This window comes from Choristoneura fumiferana, chromosome 3, assembly GCF_025370935.1.
Source record: "Choristoneura fumiferana chromosome 3, NRCan_CFum_1, whole genome shotgun sequence".
In the NCBI taxonomy this organism is placed as follows: domain Eukaryota; kingdom Metazoa; phylum Arthropoda; class Insecta; order Lepidoptera; family Tortricidae; genus Choristoneura; species Choristoneura fumiferana.
In genome coordinates, this window is record NC_133474.1 from 5,852,649 (window position 1) to 5,869,337 (window position 16,689).

Below are 16,689 nucleotides of genomic sequence, written 5' to 3' on the forward strand. Positions count from 1 at the left end.
AGGCTGTGCAGTCAGTCAGTTCATTATTCGTTTGTGGGTGTAGAATACTTCGTGGTCAAAACACTGGCAACAGCTTACTTATATGTGTAGCTGTTTCTTCACCGATAAACATTAAACAGCCGTATACACTTTAGCAAGCCATATGGGACCACTAGGAAAACCCAACTTGTGCTCCTTAGCATGATATTGCTTCACAACACAATGGATCAGACGGGATGGTAGTTTGGGGTGCTATTATTGGATCATTATTATCTATGGCTGTGTCGTGGGGTGGCACTTCAAAGGGAGACATAATCAGACCCCTTCGCGACTATGTTGGATGGGCGTAAGGTAGATTTGACGAAAACTTATAAATTTTGCGTTACATTATCATTTATCATCTTGTGTCGTATCCAGAATCGCTATTTATTTACATGAGTTAGCATAGAGAACATTCTGTACTTGTACAGTCACCTCAATTAATATCTGCCCCTGCCGGAGCGTGCAAAAATATCTGACACGTCTTACCGGCTCTAGAAATAAAGTCTTATCAGATATCAATTATTGCTGCTGGTGAATGTACTATTATGTATTCCGTGCTTCAAATGAAATATCATTATGCTTTACCCTAATTTTAAAGATATTAAGTAACAAAACATAGTTAACACTCTGGTAGTATACCTCATACTTGTAATCTATTTTTAAACGTTGTATTATCGGTAATATAATCACAAAATTCTTTCGTGACCAACTTAGTCCACGAGCTCGCATTAAGTTTATTACAACCTTTCCTTCTTACGACCCACAAATAGGGCATAAATAATGAATATTTGTTACCTTTAGTACTAATAAAACACGTTAACTTCAATCAGACTATAACAACCTGTAAGGACATTTACATTTTAAATAAAAATGGATGGTTCTAAAAAAAGCGAAAATAATAGTAGTCCGCCAGCACTCTAATAATAAAGAGGAATGGAAATGTCGTATCGCCACTTTCACCACTAGCTATAATACGAATTAGTTTTTGTTTCATATGCTTAAGTAAATTTTGATACTTAATTATCGAAACATACCTCATCCTTTTAAACCGCAATCTGTGGGATAATTCATTACTTGAGCAGTTATCTTCGTTACAAATATTGAGTTCAAAAAATAAATAATGTTTTTTTAGGCACATATGCGCTTGACGCAATTAGTTCGCGTGACATTTCTATTTCTCTTTATAATTCTTTGCTCATAGTACTTACATAAATATTGCAAAGGTTAAATATGTTTGCAGGCCAAGGGAAGTCCATAGTCTAAATAATTGTAATTCGATGTCAACAATGTCATCAATATAAACAAGCCGAAAAATTCGGGAATGAGACATAAATTGGCGCCCAATTTCAAGTAAACAAAATTGTATTGGGTAAGGATATAGTTACTTAAATGAAACTATCGTAAGACAAGTAGATAACTGACGGAAGGCGTAACTATTAACCGGGGATGTAACGGATGTGGTTTTATCGGAACCGAAAGCGGAACCAGATGTTTTCAATTTAGTTCATCGGAACCAGAAACGGAATCGGAACCGAAAACGGAACCGGAACCAGAATCGGAGCCTGAGGGACAGGTGGACGAGATGTTAAGGGTCGGGTCTACTAAACCTGAGGGTCTGTTGCGTAACGTTTCGGACACTCGCGATCACAATCAAATGATAGTTTTCGCGTACAAAAACTGTCATTAGATTGTGATCGCGAGTGTTAGAATCGTTACATAATTATCATTCTGTTTGTTTTTGATTGACATCCGATATAACTTCCGTTTCAAACGGAAGTTCCGACTTAACGGAAACGGAATCGGAGCTCCGTAACATCCCTGCTATTAACTTAAAGGGGTCCCCTGTACTTCTTAAAATAGGGTCCGGTACATGTTAGAGTTAGATGAAAGAAGACTTACGAGAGTTATCCGTTTATTTAGAACATTTAGCTTTTCTAATGAATGTCTTTTTTATACCAAGAATTTATGTCGTGATTTTTTCAAGGATCTTAAAACCAGAATTTTAAAACAGTCGCAGTTTTGTCGGTGATTAGGTCAAGGTTGTAAAAAATCCTTACATTCTAAATACCTAGTATAAAAATGACGATGTCGACTTACCAGTATACATGCCCGTATGCACTAGACTAAGATATAAATATTTTCCTTTTCTGACCTTCTGATATACCTGAAACAGAATCTTTGGGAATTGCAGCACAACACACAGGCCCTTACTAGGATGAGGTGCAAAATACGAACTTCGTACCTTGCCGTCCCGCTGACGCTTATATTATTTAATAAGAGAGTGAGAGGGACGGTACGATACGAACTTCGGTTTTTGAATTTCATAGTAACCCCCCAGCTACACAAGCATTATTTACTTGTCTTGTACTGAAGTAAACAGAATTCTAATCAAAATGTTTACCGTACGTCATTCATAAATATATCTTTAATACAACATGCTCTCTGTTGAGGCTCTCTTGACCATAAATCACTAACAGAAAATTCATCATAACATCAGACAATGCGTAACCCAGGGAATTCCTTGTTTGACTAACGCGTGCCGACTGGCATCATAGCCCTTTGTCTATGCTCGGCAAATACTATATTACGCTTTGTTTATATTGCCGTGTCAATATTGGAGTATTTGGAGCCAATTATACGGTTTGCGGCTTGACTTAATGTCAATGGGTTCCTTGGGATGTTTGGTGAATAATAGTGTTCACTGACTGCCGCTTTTAGGGGAGTCAATTCACTGTGAGGACTCGCAAAGCCTTACCAAAAGGTCGCTAATACGATTACTTATCGCAACTATAGTAAGTTAATTGACATTTCATTTCTGAATGTAGCTTTTGTCAAGTGATTTCACCCGAGTCACGTGCAGGCGATTTGAGTTTTATTTTAAAAAATAGACTTTTGGCGCCATTGCTAGAGTAAGAACTCGAAAATTTTGTTACAGCTTTATAGCTTTTACAATGTAGTTTTAATGGGAGTAGCTGTATTGTATTGTACAATGTCTCCAGGAAGCTAAAGTGCTAAGAGTCCTAGACCTATATGACTCAGCTCTGATTGTAAACGAGCGGGAAGTTGAGTGAGCAATTCGTAATCAGGACATGTAGGTAGGGTCGTCTGCGCTGTTGAGTTCGTTATTTTATTGCTTTACGCCATTGTCATAAGGACTCTGGGAGTACTATTCTCATAAAGGGATCAGGCTTTGCATTTGGTATATATGAAACTCTTTACGCGAGACAATGAAACGTTCTTACACTAAGATTCTTGAAGAAATACTATACTTTAGCATAGGTTGTATAAAAAGGAGCACCCATTTTCAACACAACTCAGCTCTTGTAGGCCGTCAGTAATACTGATTAGTATTTAACGACCACTCTATTGTCCCATATACAATTTACTTGGCTGATAGGGTCCTTATTGCCGCAGCTATACCATCCTAACCTGCCTCATCTTTTCCAGCCAATAAACAACGCGGATTTCGTGGTTCCTGTCGAGATAGACGGCTCCGTCCACCAAGTGTACGTTCTGAAGCGACCACACGTCGACGAGTTCCTCCGGCGCTGCGGCGAGCTATACGAGTGCGTGCTGTTCACTGCATCGCTCGCCAAGTATGCGGATCCTGTAGCTGACTTGCTAGACAGGTTAGTGAGAACCCGTACAATATTCTAGAAAATTACAGCTATTTCTTAATTTCTTGGTATTCTTCTGTAAGAGTGCACGGTTGAAGCTTCGATCCTTTTGTGCATCTTCTAGGCAGGTAATTACACCTCAAGATGTAGGTAGAGTATTCTAGTCACTTTCTAGTCAATCAACAAAGTAGATTTCGTGACCCTGGTGAATCGATTGCTCTATCCAGGAGGTATTTGCTGGACCGAGAATCTTGCCGCATACCTATCTTACGAGTTACGCTTCTCCGTTTCTCTCACCCTCCGCGTTGCCTAACGGAAATGTTCAGTCGACGCTACTGGTAGGGCTCCAAGGTCTCATGCAGGGAGGGGTCAGCACGTTCCAGTCTGATCACGTGTCAACAAGTTCCCGCATAGCTAGAGGCCTTCCTATTCCTTCCTGAACACTGATGGTTGCGTTGCCCTTTGCTCGGCACTGTATTTTACAAGTATGAACTGGTGTTCCAGATGGGGTGTGTTCCGCGCGCGGCTGTTCCGCGACAGCTGTGTGTTCCACCGCGGCAACTACGTGAAAGACCTGAACAGCCTCGGCCGGGACCTGCGCCGCGTCGTCATCGTCGACAACTCGCCCGCCTCCTACATATTCCATCCGGACAACGCTGTGAGTACACTAACACTATGTATCAGCTGTAGTCGTCACACTTTTGTAATAATAAAATAATAAATCCATTTTTTTCGGCTTGGAACTTGGCCCAAACAATAAATACCTTACACTAACATAATGTTTAAAACTAATTTGGTGACAAATCGGCAATTTTATGATCAAGGGCCACATTACGACCGCTTACTTTCTCAACCTCGTATCTGTCCACATTAAATTGCTTTAGAATCATCTTTATGTTAAGTATGATAGTGTTGTGTTGTTTGTTGTACAATTCGGTTAGATACGAGGTTGAGAAAGTAAGCGGTCGATTAGACAAAGCATCAATTGGCTTCAGTGCCGGTTTTAGCACTTCCAGCGCCCTGGGTGAGATTTCTACGGCGCCCTCAAATTTTGGGAATTTTCTAGAAGGCATAGGCTTCAGACGCCCCTTTAAGTCCAGCGCCCTTGGCGGTCGCCCCACCGCGCCCTACCCTAAAGCCGCTACTGATAGGCTTGGCTATTAATGGGTGATGATCGGAGGAAGCTGATGAGTGTGATTGCACTTGCTCAGCTTATAATAAATGTATACAAATTTTACCCAACTGTTCCTCCCGCAACTGTTACCCGCGTATCAGATATCTTCTAAAGTCTCTACCAAATTCGTTGCGTATTTCGCGGGCCGCGAAAATATCGGCTGCGGGCCGCAGTTTGACGACCACTGATGTAGGGTGTCTCAATAAGAGTGCAATCTTCTAGGTGGCTACACTCTTGACAAAGTGGTCTTTGTCGTCAGTTGTTGATGAGGAGTTGTGGTGGTTTCCCCTTGCAATTCACACTGCAGTGCTGGAGTCCGGCTGGAGTGACAACTGTGTCACTCCAGCCGGACTCTAGTAATGTAATAGTATAGTACACTCTTCACTGAAGTGTGCCCTATTTCAATTATAAATAAAAACGCGTACTTTTTTGACAGTTTTGATATTAGTTAGATAGTAATAAAAAAAATAGAATGAGTTTTCTCTGAAAATTGTATCGCTGCAGCGCTCCGCACTCGTGATTACGTTAAGAGTAATTAAGCATGCGTCTAAATATAACGTGCCCTATGTTGACGTAAAACTTTATCACAATTATTTTCTCATACGATAGGATGCGATAAATATTTTCTAATTTATGCTCGGATTAAAGCGTAATAAGTGCCATTTTCCGTCTATTCTAAATTAGATCTTAACGGCATTGTTTGACAGCAGATAACATATCGATTATCTGTATTTGCCCTTCGGCCACAATAGCGATTGTCAGTTATCGCCGAGATGTGGACAATGACTTGTCATCACAAAGATTCATTGTCAGTAACGCGTTTAAACGTGACGTTACGCGAACTCGTTGGCGTTAATCTAGATTACCTGTATTCGTGAATCTAGAATCTCTTTTAGTTAAGTATAAAATATAAACGAATTCCAGTTTTCAGAAGTTGTTCTACTAATTTATTTGGTAGTAACGTCTATACATAGTATAAGAAAAGGGGCTTTTGCGTCTGTCTTTTCATATCTTCATTGAATAACCCAAACTACTCGCTTACCGAATTGATATTTTATATATAACTTAGTTGAAGGGTTAACTCCAATTATGAAAGTTTTGGAAGTTCTTTCCATTGAAGCGACTGCAAATTGGCTACTTTGTCAATTACAAAAATAAGCATTAGTTAGCTAGCCATCTGCCAAATCTTGCTCAATATCTTAGCTTAGTTGAAACTGAACGTCCTCGAATGTCTTACTGCAAAAATCTGTCTAGCGAAACAAAGTAACGAGTAAAGTTAACATCTTCAATTACTTGACAGTGACAGTGCAGCCGAGTTAGTTAAAACAATGTCTACCATGAGAATGTTTCAATGTTCTAATGACACCTATTGTTTATTCTTGACGGGTTATTAATATGCAACTGTTTGAGTGATGTATTCGAGCATACATTCATAGCAATAGTTAAATAATATATTTATGTGATTGTGATGCGACATACTTTGACCGAAGTCAAGGACAAGCTGCTTTTATATGGAAACAATTTAATAATATTACTTACATTAAGAAATTAAATGCAAAGTTTTTACCTAGTATTCGATTTAGGCACAATGGGATCGAGCGTAACTTCATTAAACGAGAGCTTGAGCATTATTTTATTGTACACATTAAAATCGTGCGCCTGTAGAACTCTATGCTACGTAATAATTTTTAATATTGAATCGGATGGACTGTGGGTCGAATTTGCGTTGTGTGGAGGGTAGAGGAATGTGGCCCTACCCCACACTGCATAACTGCATAGTTACCTTGTCGATACGGCCAAGTTACCTCACTAGCTGTTATTATTACGTTATGCTGTGCTTGTAGCGCGATGTAAAAAAAACCGCAACACATACATAACTAACGTCTGGTCAAGTGGCCAGTGTGCACAAACCACAAAGTACGCATTTAAAATAGGTGACAAAATATATAAGTATGCTTGTATTTGCATGTATATTTACATGCATTGTATGACAGTAAGGGTCCGCTTTCTTGAAGTGGAGAATGGAGAAACATATAGTATAATATCAAATTACAAGGGGAATTGGAATAGGGTGAGATATTCGTTTCAAATTTAAACTCATATTTACCTCCGCCTTATTTAACCTTTTCATTGGTATAGGCATAACACTTGCCAGGCGGTGTTTTTTACGATTACTAAATTTATCCTTAATAACCATGAATAAGGTTCATTACTCTTAGCTCCATCTGTGATTTCTATGCTCGTGAAAGGGTTAATAGAAGCTGACCCTATAGAGGACTTGCCTGCCGAAAGTGCTCTCAAGGCTAGAGTGAATAGGCTGTTACTAAATCAGCGAGTTACACCTTTTTGACCTCATCTGCACTATCTGTCAGGTGAAATAGGAGTCGGTTTGTTGTAAAAAAGTCAGAAAAAACTGAGCAAGTTTTCATTTCACAGGTGCCCGTCGCGTCATGGTTCGACGACATGACAGACTCAGAACTGTTGGACTTGATACCGTTTTTCGAGAAACTAAGCAAGGTGGACAGTGTGTACACAGTGTTGCGGAATTCCAACCACCCATACAATCCGACGCAGAATAACTCGCCGAGCACGACATAGCCTCGCCCGCCGGCCCGCCGCGCCCGGCGAAAGCCCTGCGCGCGCGCGGGGCCCGGCGAGCCGCGGGACCCGGCGGGCCCCTCCGCGGACCTCGAGCGAGCCCCGGCCCCCGCGCCCTCACCCGCCCCCGCCACCTTCCTCGAAACACTCATCAAAAAAGGAGCGAATTTCGTCTTAAGTGCCAATTTTGCCTTCTGGATAGTAAGGACCTTATTTGTACCTATTTTACAGTTTAGGTATTTCTTAGTGCGTAAGTGGTCCGTATGATTCTTGATTTATATATTTCAGTTTGTCTGTTTTAACACGACGCTGTAAGCTTGCGGTATAATGTGTGTATATTTTTAATGTAATCCAATTGTAATGCGGAATTTGACTAATGTAAACGATTTGATGTTTTTTTTCGTCGGATTACCTCTACAACAGATTGAATCGACTTGGGCTGATTTTTTTTTCAATTACAACCTTTTTTATATCGTGCTCGGGATCAAATATAAGTAAGTTAGAATACTTTTACAACGTGTGGCTTGGAGTCTTGCCAGCGTCTTCACTCGTTTAATACATTTTGACTCTCTCAAGTTCATGTACAGTCAGGTTCGATTGTATCGTGAGTGTTGATCAATAGTAAGAAAGGGCCGCCCTTGTCCATGTTTTGGACAATAAGCTTTTTTTAAGATATATTTGACGCTGACTCTACTATTACATTGGAACTTTGACTGTGTAAAAATCTAAAATCATAAATAGATTTTTATATTAATTTATTTTGAATCATGGTATATCCCGCACCGGACGAATTGTAAATATTAAAGTTTTATATAATGTGACAGAACGCCGCTTTAATCATGTAACGGAATCATTTTAGTGTATATATAGTTAAATAAATATAAGTGAGGCAGAACAAGATTAATCAATGTGAAAGTTTTCACACTTTCTGACAAATCAACAAATATTTTTTTAGAATAAATAATAAAATCATAACATAATCATCAAATTATTGATTAATAGTTGTTTACGTTTCTTATTGATTATATATTTTCTTCAAATTATAATTTGACATATAATTGTATTTAATTTTTATCGCTTAAAAGAACTACTTAATGTTAAATTAACCCATAATGTAATGCACTTGGTGTAACACAGTCCTTATAAGGTTTGTGCACATTACACGATTTGGTAACAACGTTACTGTAGGTTGTATTTTCCTGTGTACATACCTTGGTGTTTATATCCTTACTTTGGCCACTTAAGAATTACCTGAACCGGTATAGCATTCGGTAAAATGCGAAAGCCTGCAGGTACAACTGTAAAGGCTATAAGTACATTCAACGTCAAATATAAGGGAGCTTCTACGGCGTTCAAATCATATATCTGAGTACCTAGGCCACTCCCTTATGTTTAACGCTGATTGTATTTCAAATTAGTGTACTATTATACCGGCTCAGATGTGTTGGTGTTCAATAAATCCCATTTTATAGCATTGGTGATATCGTCAGTCAAGTGTCATATGATCGTTGTAATGTAATTTATTGAATATGGTTACGAACACGGTAGGAAGGGACAGTTCAATTCGGTATCTAAATGTATTAAATCTGCTCTCATAGAAACCCTTACTAGATCAGGTAGAACAAATAGCCCTGAGCAATCGAGGGAGAGTTAAGTGCAACTTATGTTCCAAATGAGTATTTCATAGACGAAAATGCCAGAGATTTTTCATTGGCTAAATTGGTATCTACCGGTTTTGTTGACTGGTTGAAAAGCGGATGAAACCGGGTCATTCCGGATTGGCCAATGGACAAACTCAGGCTTTGATTCTGTCATTCTGTAATACTTTTACATGTGATGGATTATGGTTTGTTAATTAATTTATTTTTCTTAAACTAAGTATAAATGTCGCTCACTACATTGATGTAATTTATATAGTGTTCCGACTTTTTTTGTCTATGAGGGCAGAAAGCCGTACGTAATTTGTATGTCATCTCAGTATTAAACTAGTGTAGTATTTGATGCCATAACACAATAATGTGCTAGATAATTTGCATATTCAATACCATAATGATAAAATAATTATTATCGACTGTCTACATTCTAAAGTTTCCAATGAAAATGTTCTAAAAAGCACTGATACGGCACTTAAAAGTAAACTGAGGTAAATTATATAGTTTAAATGTTTACGGGCTTTAGTACAGTGCTTTAGCTGTATGAATATTATTCTGACTCCAAAATCACAAAAAATCAACATAGGCTATTTGACATCACATCAATTGGCATCCTTTTTATGTGCTCTAAAAATGCAATTACCCCAATTAATTTCGTATGGTGATACTGAATCGTGATGTTAGTAGTAGCCAAGTCATTCGAAATCTTTTTTTTTTCAAAGTTTCTAAGATAAATCTTATTTTTCGCTTTAAAATCATTTTATTACTAGGGTTGTATCTTAACTACTGTTCTCTGCGAAGAATTCGTCTATCGCTATCCCGCGGGAAATGCCTTTGGAATCCGTCGAGCCGTTATTGCGTGATTTAGTAACTAAATATCACTTTCTCATTTAATAGTACATTGTGTCTTAAGGGCGGTAAATAAGGAATTACGAACGAGAGTCTATTAGAAGCCCGAAGTCGAAGACTGAGGGCTTTAATGAGTCGATGTTCGTAATTCTAGTACCGCCCGTGCGACATACAATGTTTTTCATCACATTTGCGAGTAAAATTTTTATTTGTAAAAGAAAAAATATAATTCTTCCAAATATTGGCGATACCTTGAGGTGCATTCTTGGCAGCGCCGCCCTCCCCCTCCCCCTCCCACAGCATGCGCCGCAGCGTCCGTGTGTATGTGGTCCTGCAGCAGCGCGCCATGCAGTATCAGTAAGGGCACTGACTCATTTACCGACCACGGGTTTCATGACAAGCACATTAAGGTCGAGGGTTTTATTTGGGGGGTTGCAACCAAGGTAGCCTGCATGTTACGACACTGTTTACGAGCAAGTGTGATGAAAAATACTTATTCATTGGGTGGTGTCAGATACCAAGTTTTCCTCATTTTCTATAGCCACCGCCATTCTGAAATCTGAACTTATGACCTATGCCTTTTACGTAAACGGAATCGAAAAAGAAAAAAAAAGCCCCGAAACGCACTTCATTCAAAATTGTAACGTTTTTATAAGAATTCGATTAAATTAGGTAAACAAAATGGTGCTTTCAGTATTAGTTGAGTAAGCGGAAACGATAAGTAACCCAGTAGTACTAGAAACGCACATTTGGTTTTAACGATTTTTTTTCAAATAAAATAATTATTCTGAGACCGCGGGTAGAGGTTGTGAAAACTGACATTCATGCAATAATGTATTTTCACGCATGCCATTGTAAGATCTTATTTAAGAAGATTATTACGTTGTGTTCGTACACGTTGGAATAATGTATATCTGATAGTACTATTTGTAAAGGTATTGGATAGTAATTCGTGCGCTTCACTTTGCTGAACTTGTCGGATTTTCCCGGGAGCGAAAGGCACAAGTTGCCTTTTATACTCAAAAATCCTCTGTCTATTTAAAGCAGGGTCTCCCAACATATTTTCCAGCATCTGCAATTCCAAATAATATTTCTAGCTTTCATGATTTCAGTAGGTAAATAAAACTAACTCTATTTGTTTGACGCTGTAATACAGGACAGTATCTAATAAACTGGAACAGTGTGTGAACAGCCAACGCCTTTTAAAAATGTCAAAGTGTTTTTACCCTCCTTGACAGCTCTATGCCCCCCTCGGGAGGCGTGCCGCCCCGGTTGGGAACTCTTGATCTAAAGATTATCTTAAAGCCTATCTGTCTGTACGCTTGTCTACCTGTGTGTGTGTGTGTGAGGCTTGTGATTCGAGATAGGGTAATTTAATGTCAGTGCATTTTTCTAGCGATTATATTAAGCGATTTTTTTTTCTAGTAATGGGTTGATTTTTTCGTGTTGGAGGTTAGATAAACAGTGTGTGTGCATGCCTATATGTGTGATGTTAGCAGCGAAGATCCAATGAACCAAAACACAATTAAATGTTTTTAAGCAAAGTGAGATATTATCAAATACTTTTATAAATATTACATTATTATTTTTTAAGTATGTACTTAAAACGTGTCAATAATCTTTCTAAATATGATACATTTTTACATTATTGTCCCAGGCAAAAAAAAATTGTGTGAAATATCCATAACCATTTTTCATCTCGGCACATCGCCAGCTATTTATTGTTTTATATTAGTTGCTTAGCTAAATGGTTTTATTGTTTTTTTATGTCATATTTTTAAACAATGTCAATATATTATTGTGTTGGTAGCAGTGTACATAAGATTTTAACTTGAAAGCATTTCTTGGATCGATTTGAACTTCATTATTCTCAATTGAATGTACGTGTTAGTTTTTGTTATTTAGTACTACGCCGGTGTATGTATATGTACAGTCAGCTGCAGAGAATAGGTACCCCTCTATAACGGCGGTATCCATACTTACCGCCGTTACAGGGGGGTACCCTGTCTCTGCAGCTGACTGTACTATACATATGTTTTATTACTAGATTTACGCAATTGCTAGTTGTAATCTTCTTTCTAGAGTAATATCCTTCCAGAGAAATAGCCTGCGACTTAGATACCAGTATTTTTTTCACTGCATACTTAAACATACCTTTAATTGTTAAAAGTAACGAATAAAACTAAATGTGATTGTGATTTTGAGGTCTAAAGGTTACAGCTCATTAGAGCCACTCGGCACCCGACCAGCACCGCCTCGACTTTAGGCCCCCCGTCCGCGCGTGGACCACCTGTCGATAACGAGTGGACCTCGCGCTGTCTACGAATTTCCCAGTAGGGGGGATGAAGGGGGGGGTGGAGAGCGCCGCATCGTAAGCGTGCGTGGCAACCTAGCGAGTGAGGCGATCCGGTGACGCTACGGAGTTGATGTAGTGAGCGCATGCCCATACAAATCCATATGAAGAATACTAACTGCTCGAGTCGAGGCGGTGCTAGTCGGGTGCCGGGTGGCTGTAATGAGCTGTGACCTTAAACGTTAAACAAATATGAAAATGTATATTTTCTTTAGTTGACATTTGGAATGATCAAACACTTATCCTCTTATTCATAAAGGCTTGCTTATTTCAGAGGCCTTCTTTTCTAACAGTGAATCACAATCGATTTCACCATTTCTTTCTGTCACACGGTAAAACAAAACGAGGGTAGAAAGACATGGGGAATGCGATCTCGAACGTCAGCGCGTTAGTCAATACGGCCTCAGCGCCTACTACGAAATTCGAAATCGAAGTTCGTGTCGTTCCGTCTTTCTGACACTTATACTATTTAATACGAGAGTGAGAGGGACGATACGATACGAACTTCGATTTTCGGAGTAGGCCCTCAGGTTAGTTAACTTATTCACGGCCCCAGTCATCTATCTAGTCGTGACAGCCAATGGAATTGCCTCACACGCCACGGTCATCTTTACATGACCAACATTCAACTCGAAATTAATCCTTCTGCAATGGAATTAAAAATCAAGTTGATTTTATCGCTGGTTGCCTGGTTTTTCTGTGGCGTACAGAGCACGTCACTTCGTTTGTTTTGTGGCTATGAAGAGGTTAATAATTTGTCGTTATCTGTTACAATCATACCTGTTTTCGCAAGAAACAGAAAAAACAAGAGTTGGTAATTTTTTGTGAATAAGAGGAAGGTTACACAAAATTATGAATGAAAATGCTAGTTTAGTGACAAGTTTTTTTAGTGAAAGCGATATGTCCCAGATAGGCCCGGGTCGCAGGCGAGTCCGTAGACCACGGTAGTCGGTATTTATTTATAAGCATTAACAGTAGCCCTAGGATGTTATAGTAATATATACGTTGATTTCTCTAGTTGTAAGCATCCTGTTGTTTGAACGACGCGTTTTATGAAAACAATATTTAAATTGAACACTCCCCTTCTTAATTATATATTTGAATTCAAATCGTCCGAAATGTTATTTAGGAAAAAAAAGTATATTGTTAATTTCTTTTTAATGATGCATGCAATAAAAATTGATTGATATTTTGCTATTAATCTTATATTAATAAAATTAAAATTTATTTTATGTCTAACATTATTTAGAGATTTGTGGATTCGTCGTTGTATCATTATTATATTTTTTTTATTGTCAATTAACATTTGGTGTTAAGGTTCTGTTCGATTGGATTCTGATTTAACAATATGGTAATTGACGAAATGGAATTTAAAATGTTTGTTACTGAGCGGGTGAATCTTTAGAAAACACCTGCTCTTTGTTGCAAATGGTAGGTAGTTCTTATTGTCATTTGTTTAATTAGTGATGGAAATACTCCGAAGTTTAAGGATTAAATGCTAAAGATTAACCCGCCCGCGAAATAGCGGTGCTTGTTCGAACAACTATTGTATGCTTGTATCGCATTGTATGGCCATAATGAATACACTACATCCATCCATTACATCTCAAACTTAAATATTTCCATATAACCCTTGCAGTTTTAATTTCCTGCGATATAATTTGCTTGTAAACAAAGTACAAATCAGTGAATAGCATTATACGCGAATAAAGTCTTCAAATAGTATATATCAGACTGTCCTTTTGCTCCTGGAATTTAGATTGACAAAATAATTGAAATTCTTGCCTCTAGGATTAAACGTAAAAATACTCTTAATTTTTATACCGCCAAATGACTATTTACCGCTAAGTCACTGCCCTATATGAAAGCCATCGTTCAATGAACGTATCAAAAGCTTTACAGACACGGATGCGACAAAATGGACCAATGAAAAATGGGTATTGTCGCACTGAAAAGCTCGCTTAATTTTCCTTATCAACCAATCGGCAAGCTTTATAATTTTTAAGCCGGTAGGAAATTGTAGTAGTTCCAGAAGTTTCTTTACATTTGAGAAGTTTCTTTACCTTAGCTTTTGTTGTTTATAGAAAATCGAGCTTATATGTTGCTTTTCTAACCGTGGAAATACTGAATGACAATAACGCACGATCATTGGTAGTTACACGAAAGCAGCGTCATTAGATTTTAACCAATATGAAGCGGGAACGTCATCTTGGTGCTCCCTAGCAAGAAAACTCAAATTAAGTTGAGAAAAGTGGAAATAAACAACATTGATTACCTACATGGCTTATTTTTTAAACTTGAAAGTTTTTTCAATACAGTTTAAAAGAAAATACGTCTGTGCTATGTGACCATGAAATTATAAGGTCGTAGCGTGTCTGCTAACAATTATTAATATGATGAATGCAGCGACCTCTATGTCGCATTACTGGAATGTCGTGCAAACTCTCCAATTGTTTTAAAATATTCACATCTCTAATTTGCTGCAAATCAACCTTATGCCATAAATATGCGGTATTTTAATTCTTTAGCTTGTTTTTATAGTGCAATATCCGACTTTTAACTCGAATTTGTTTTAAAGTGACAGCATGTTATTTGACGTGGGGGTTTTAATTAGGTGTCACAAACTTATCTGACCGAGGCTATTGTCTAACGCACGATACATAATCTTAATCGCTTACACATTTTCGTCACTACTTTGAAAAAATATCGTATCTAAAATCAATAGTTATGTCCACAAAATTGAACCTTGACGTAATGTTCATAAAGTTCACTCGGAAAAAATATCTATTTTGAAGTAAGAGTTTTTTTTATAGTGACGATTTATTTCCGTCAACGGTATAGATGATAAAGAAAAAGAGCTGGTGAATATGATTGCGAGCGTCGCCCGTGCGTTAGGTAATACGGCCTCTGGTGGTCAAAACTGGAACTGATGTCGTCAGTGTACAAATAGTATTGTAACGGCAGCATTGAGGTTATTACAGCGACGTTGTGACCGGTTCAGATAGTTAGTGGTATTCTAATTATCCTAATTGTAGATAGCTTGTACAGCATTACTGGACGGTATTAACATTTTGTACCTATCAGAGAAGCGCAAGTGAGAGGACTATAATTATATTTATGTGTAATAGCCGGACATAGATCGCGAGAGTAGATAGGTAACATTTACCTAAGACGAAATTTATATAACGGTGTACATTTTTGATATGATGTTGTACAAAAGAGACGTTTGGTATGTTATTTTATAGGAATGAAATAAATAGCCTTAATAAACAATGTTTGTATTATTTACTTCATGATCAGCGATCCTATTAAACTATCAAACCTTGTATTATATTACTACGAAATTCGAAGTTCGTATCGTACCGTCCGTCAGCTCCGGATCTACGATTTTTTCGAACCGGAGCAAAACCTTGATGGTGGCGCACCCTCCCTTCAGGTGTTCGAGAAAAACTGTTAAAACTGCCAATGAGTAGCATTTTTCTTCATTTCTTGTCTCAAGGATTTTCGCCCCTCTGTTGCGTCACACTTGATTCAATCATTTCAATACCACCCCGATGTTAGCTAAATAGCAAAGCTAGTTTAAAACTTGCATACACCATTGCGTGAAGATCAATGTTACGCTGTAGGTACTCATCCTTATACCTATCCGTCGTTTGCGTTGAAAAGGTTAAATTGATATCACAAAATAAAAGATTACACTTTGCTGCGAAGTTTATTAAATGTTATAGTTACAATTCTTTAAATACTTCAAACACACGAAGATATAGCTAAATGATATGGTACTTAATATTACAAGTGTGATAGTTTTAACAATCCGCACATAACTCGGTTACAACAACTTCGTATTATTCATAATCATAACAAGATTCTTACTAAAGCCAGCAGGGCTACTACGAAATTCGAAGTTCGTGTCGTTCGGTCCCTCTGACACTTTATACTATTTAATACGTGTGAGAGGGACAGTACGATACGAAATTCGATTTTCGAACTTCGGAGTAGGCCCTCTGACTGACTACGACCACGAGCGAACGAGCGCCGACGCGACGAATTTCTCTATTCATTGCGCAGTCGAGACATTTGCTGCGTAGTGGCTACCTCGCAAAACAAGCAATGAACAGAACTGGGGGCTACTTACGAAATTCGAAAATCGAAGTTCGTATCGTACCGTCCCTCTCACTCTGGTATCAAATAATATTAGCGTCAGCAGGACGGCAAGATACGAAGTTTGAATTCTGCACTTCGTAGTACAGGGCCAGAAATAAAATACCGCCGCGCCTCCGATCGCGCGTAGTAGTGGCCAGGCCGTTAAAGACGACGTTATTTTTTTTCCCTATCTATGGCAACATTAATTTAAAAAGTAAACAAACGATTGATCTCTACATTTTAGTTTTGTACTAAAATCTTTGGAATAATTACTGCTAAAGC

At 38.2% G+C, this 16,689-nt stretch overlaps 1 protein-coding gene across 1 annotated transcript; it reads left to right on the top strand.

Moving 5' to 3' along the window:
* Nucleotides 1-312: 312 nt before the first annotated feature.
* Nucleotides 313-15,537, top strand: LOC141426082 (carboxy-terminal domain RNA polymerase II polypeptide A small phosphatase 1-like). The gene is made up of 5 exons (XM_074084944.1): nucleotides 313-325; nucleotides 2,740-2,813; nucleotides 3,469-3,650; nucleotides 4,143-4,296; nucleotides 7,249-15,537. The coding sequence occupies exons 1-5, from the start codon at nucleotides 313-315 to the stop codon at nucleotides 7,408-7,410; spliced, it is 585 nt and encodes a 194-aa protein (XP_073941045.1). The 3' UTR covers nucleotides 7,411-15,537.
* The last annotated feature ends 1,152 nt before the right edge of the window (nucleotides 15,538-16,689 follow it).

Excerpts from the sequence above, each read along its gene's own strand:
- LOC141426082 (XM_074084944.1), top strand. Across the intron at positions 2,814-3,468 it reads GATTACTTATCGCAACTATA|CCAATAAACAACGCGGATTT; the intron begins GTAAGTTAATTG and ends CATCTTTTCCAG. Across the intron at positions 3,651-4,142 it reads GTAGCTGACTTGCTAGACAG|ATGGGGTGTGTTCCGCGCGC; the intron begins GTTAGTGAGAAC and ends CTGGTGTTCCAG.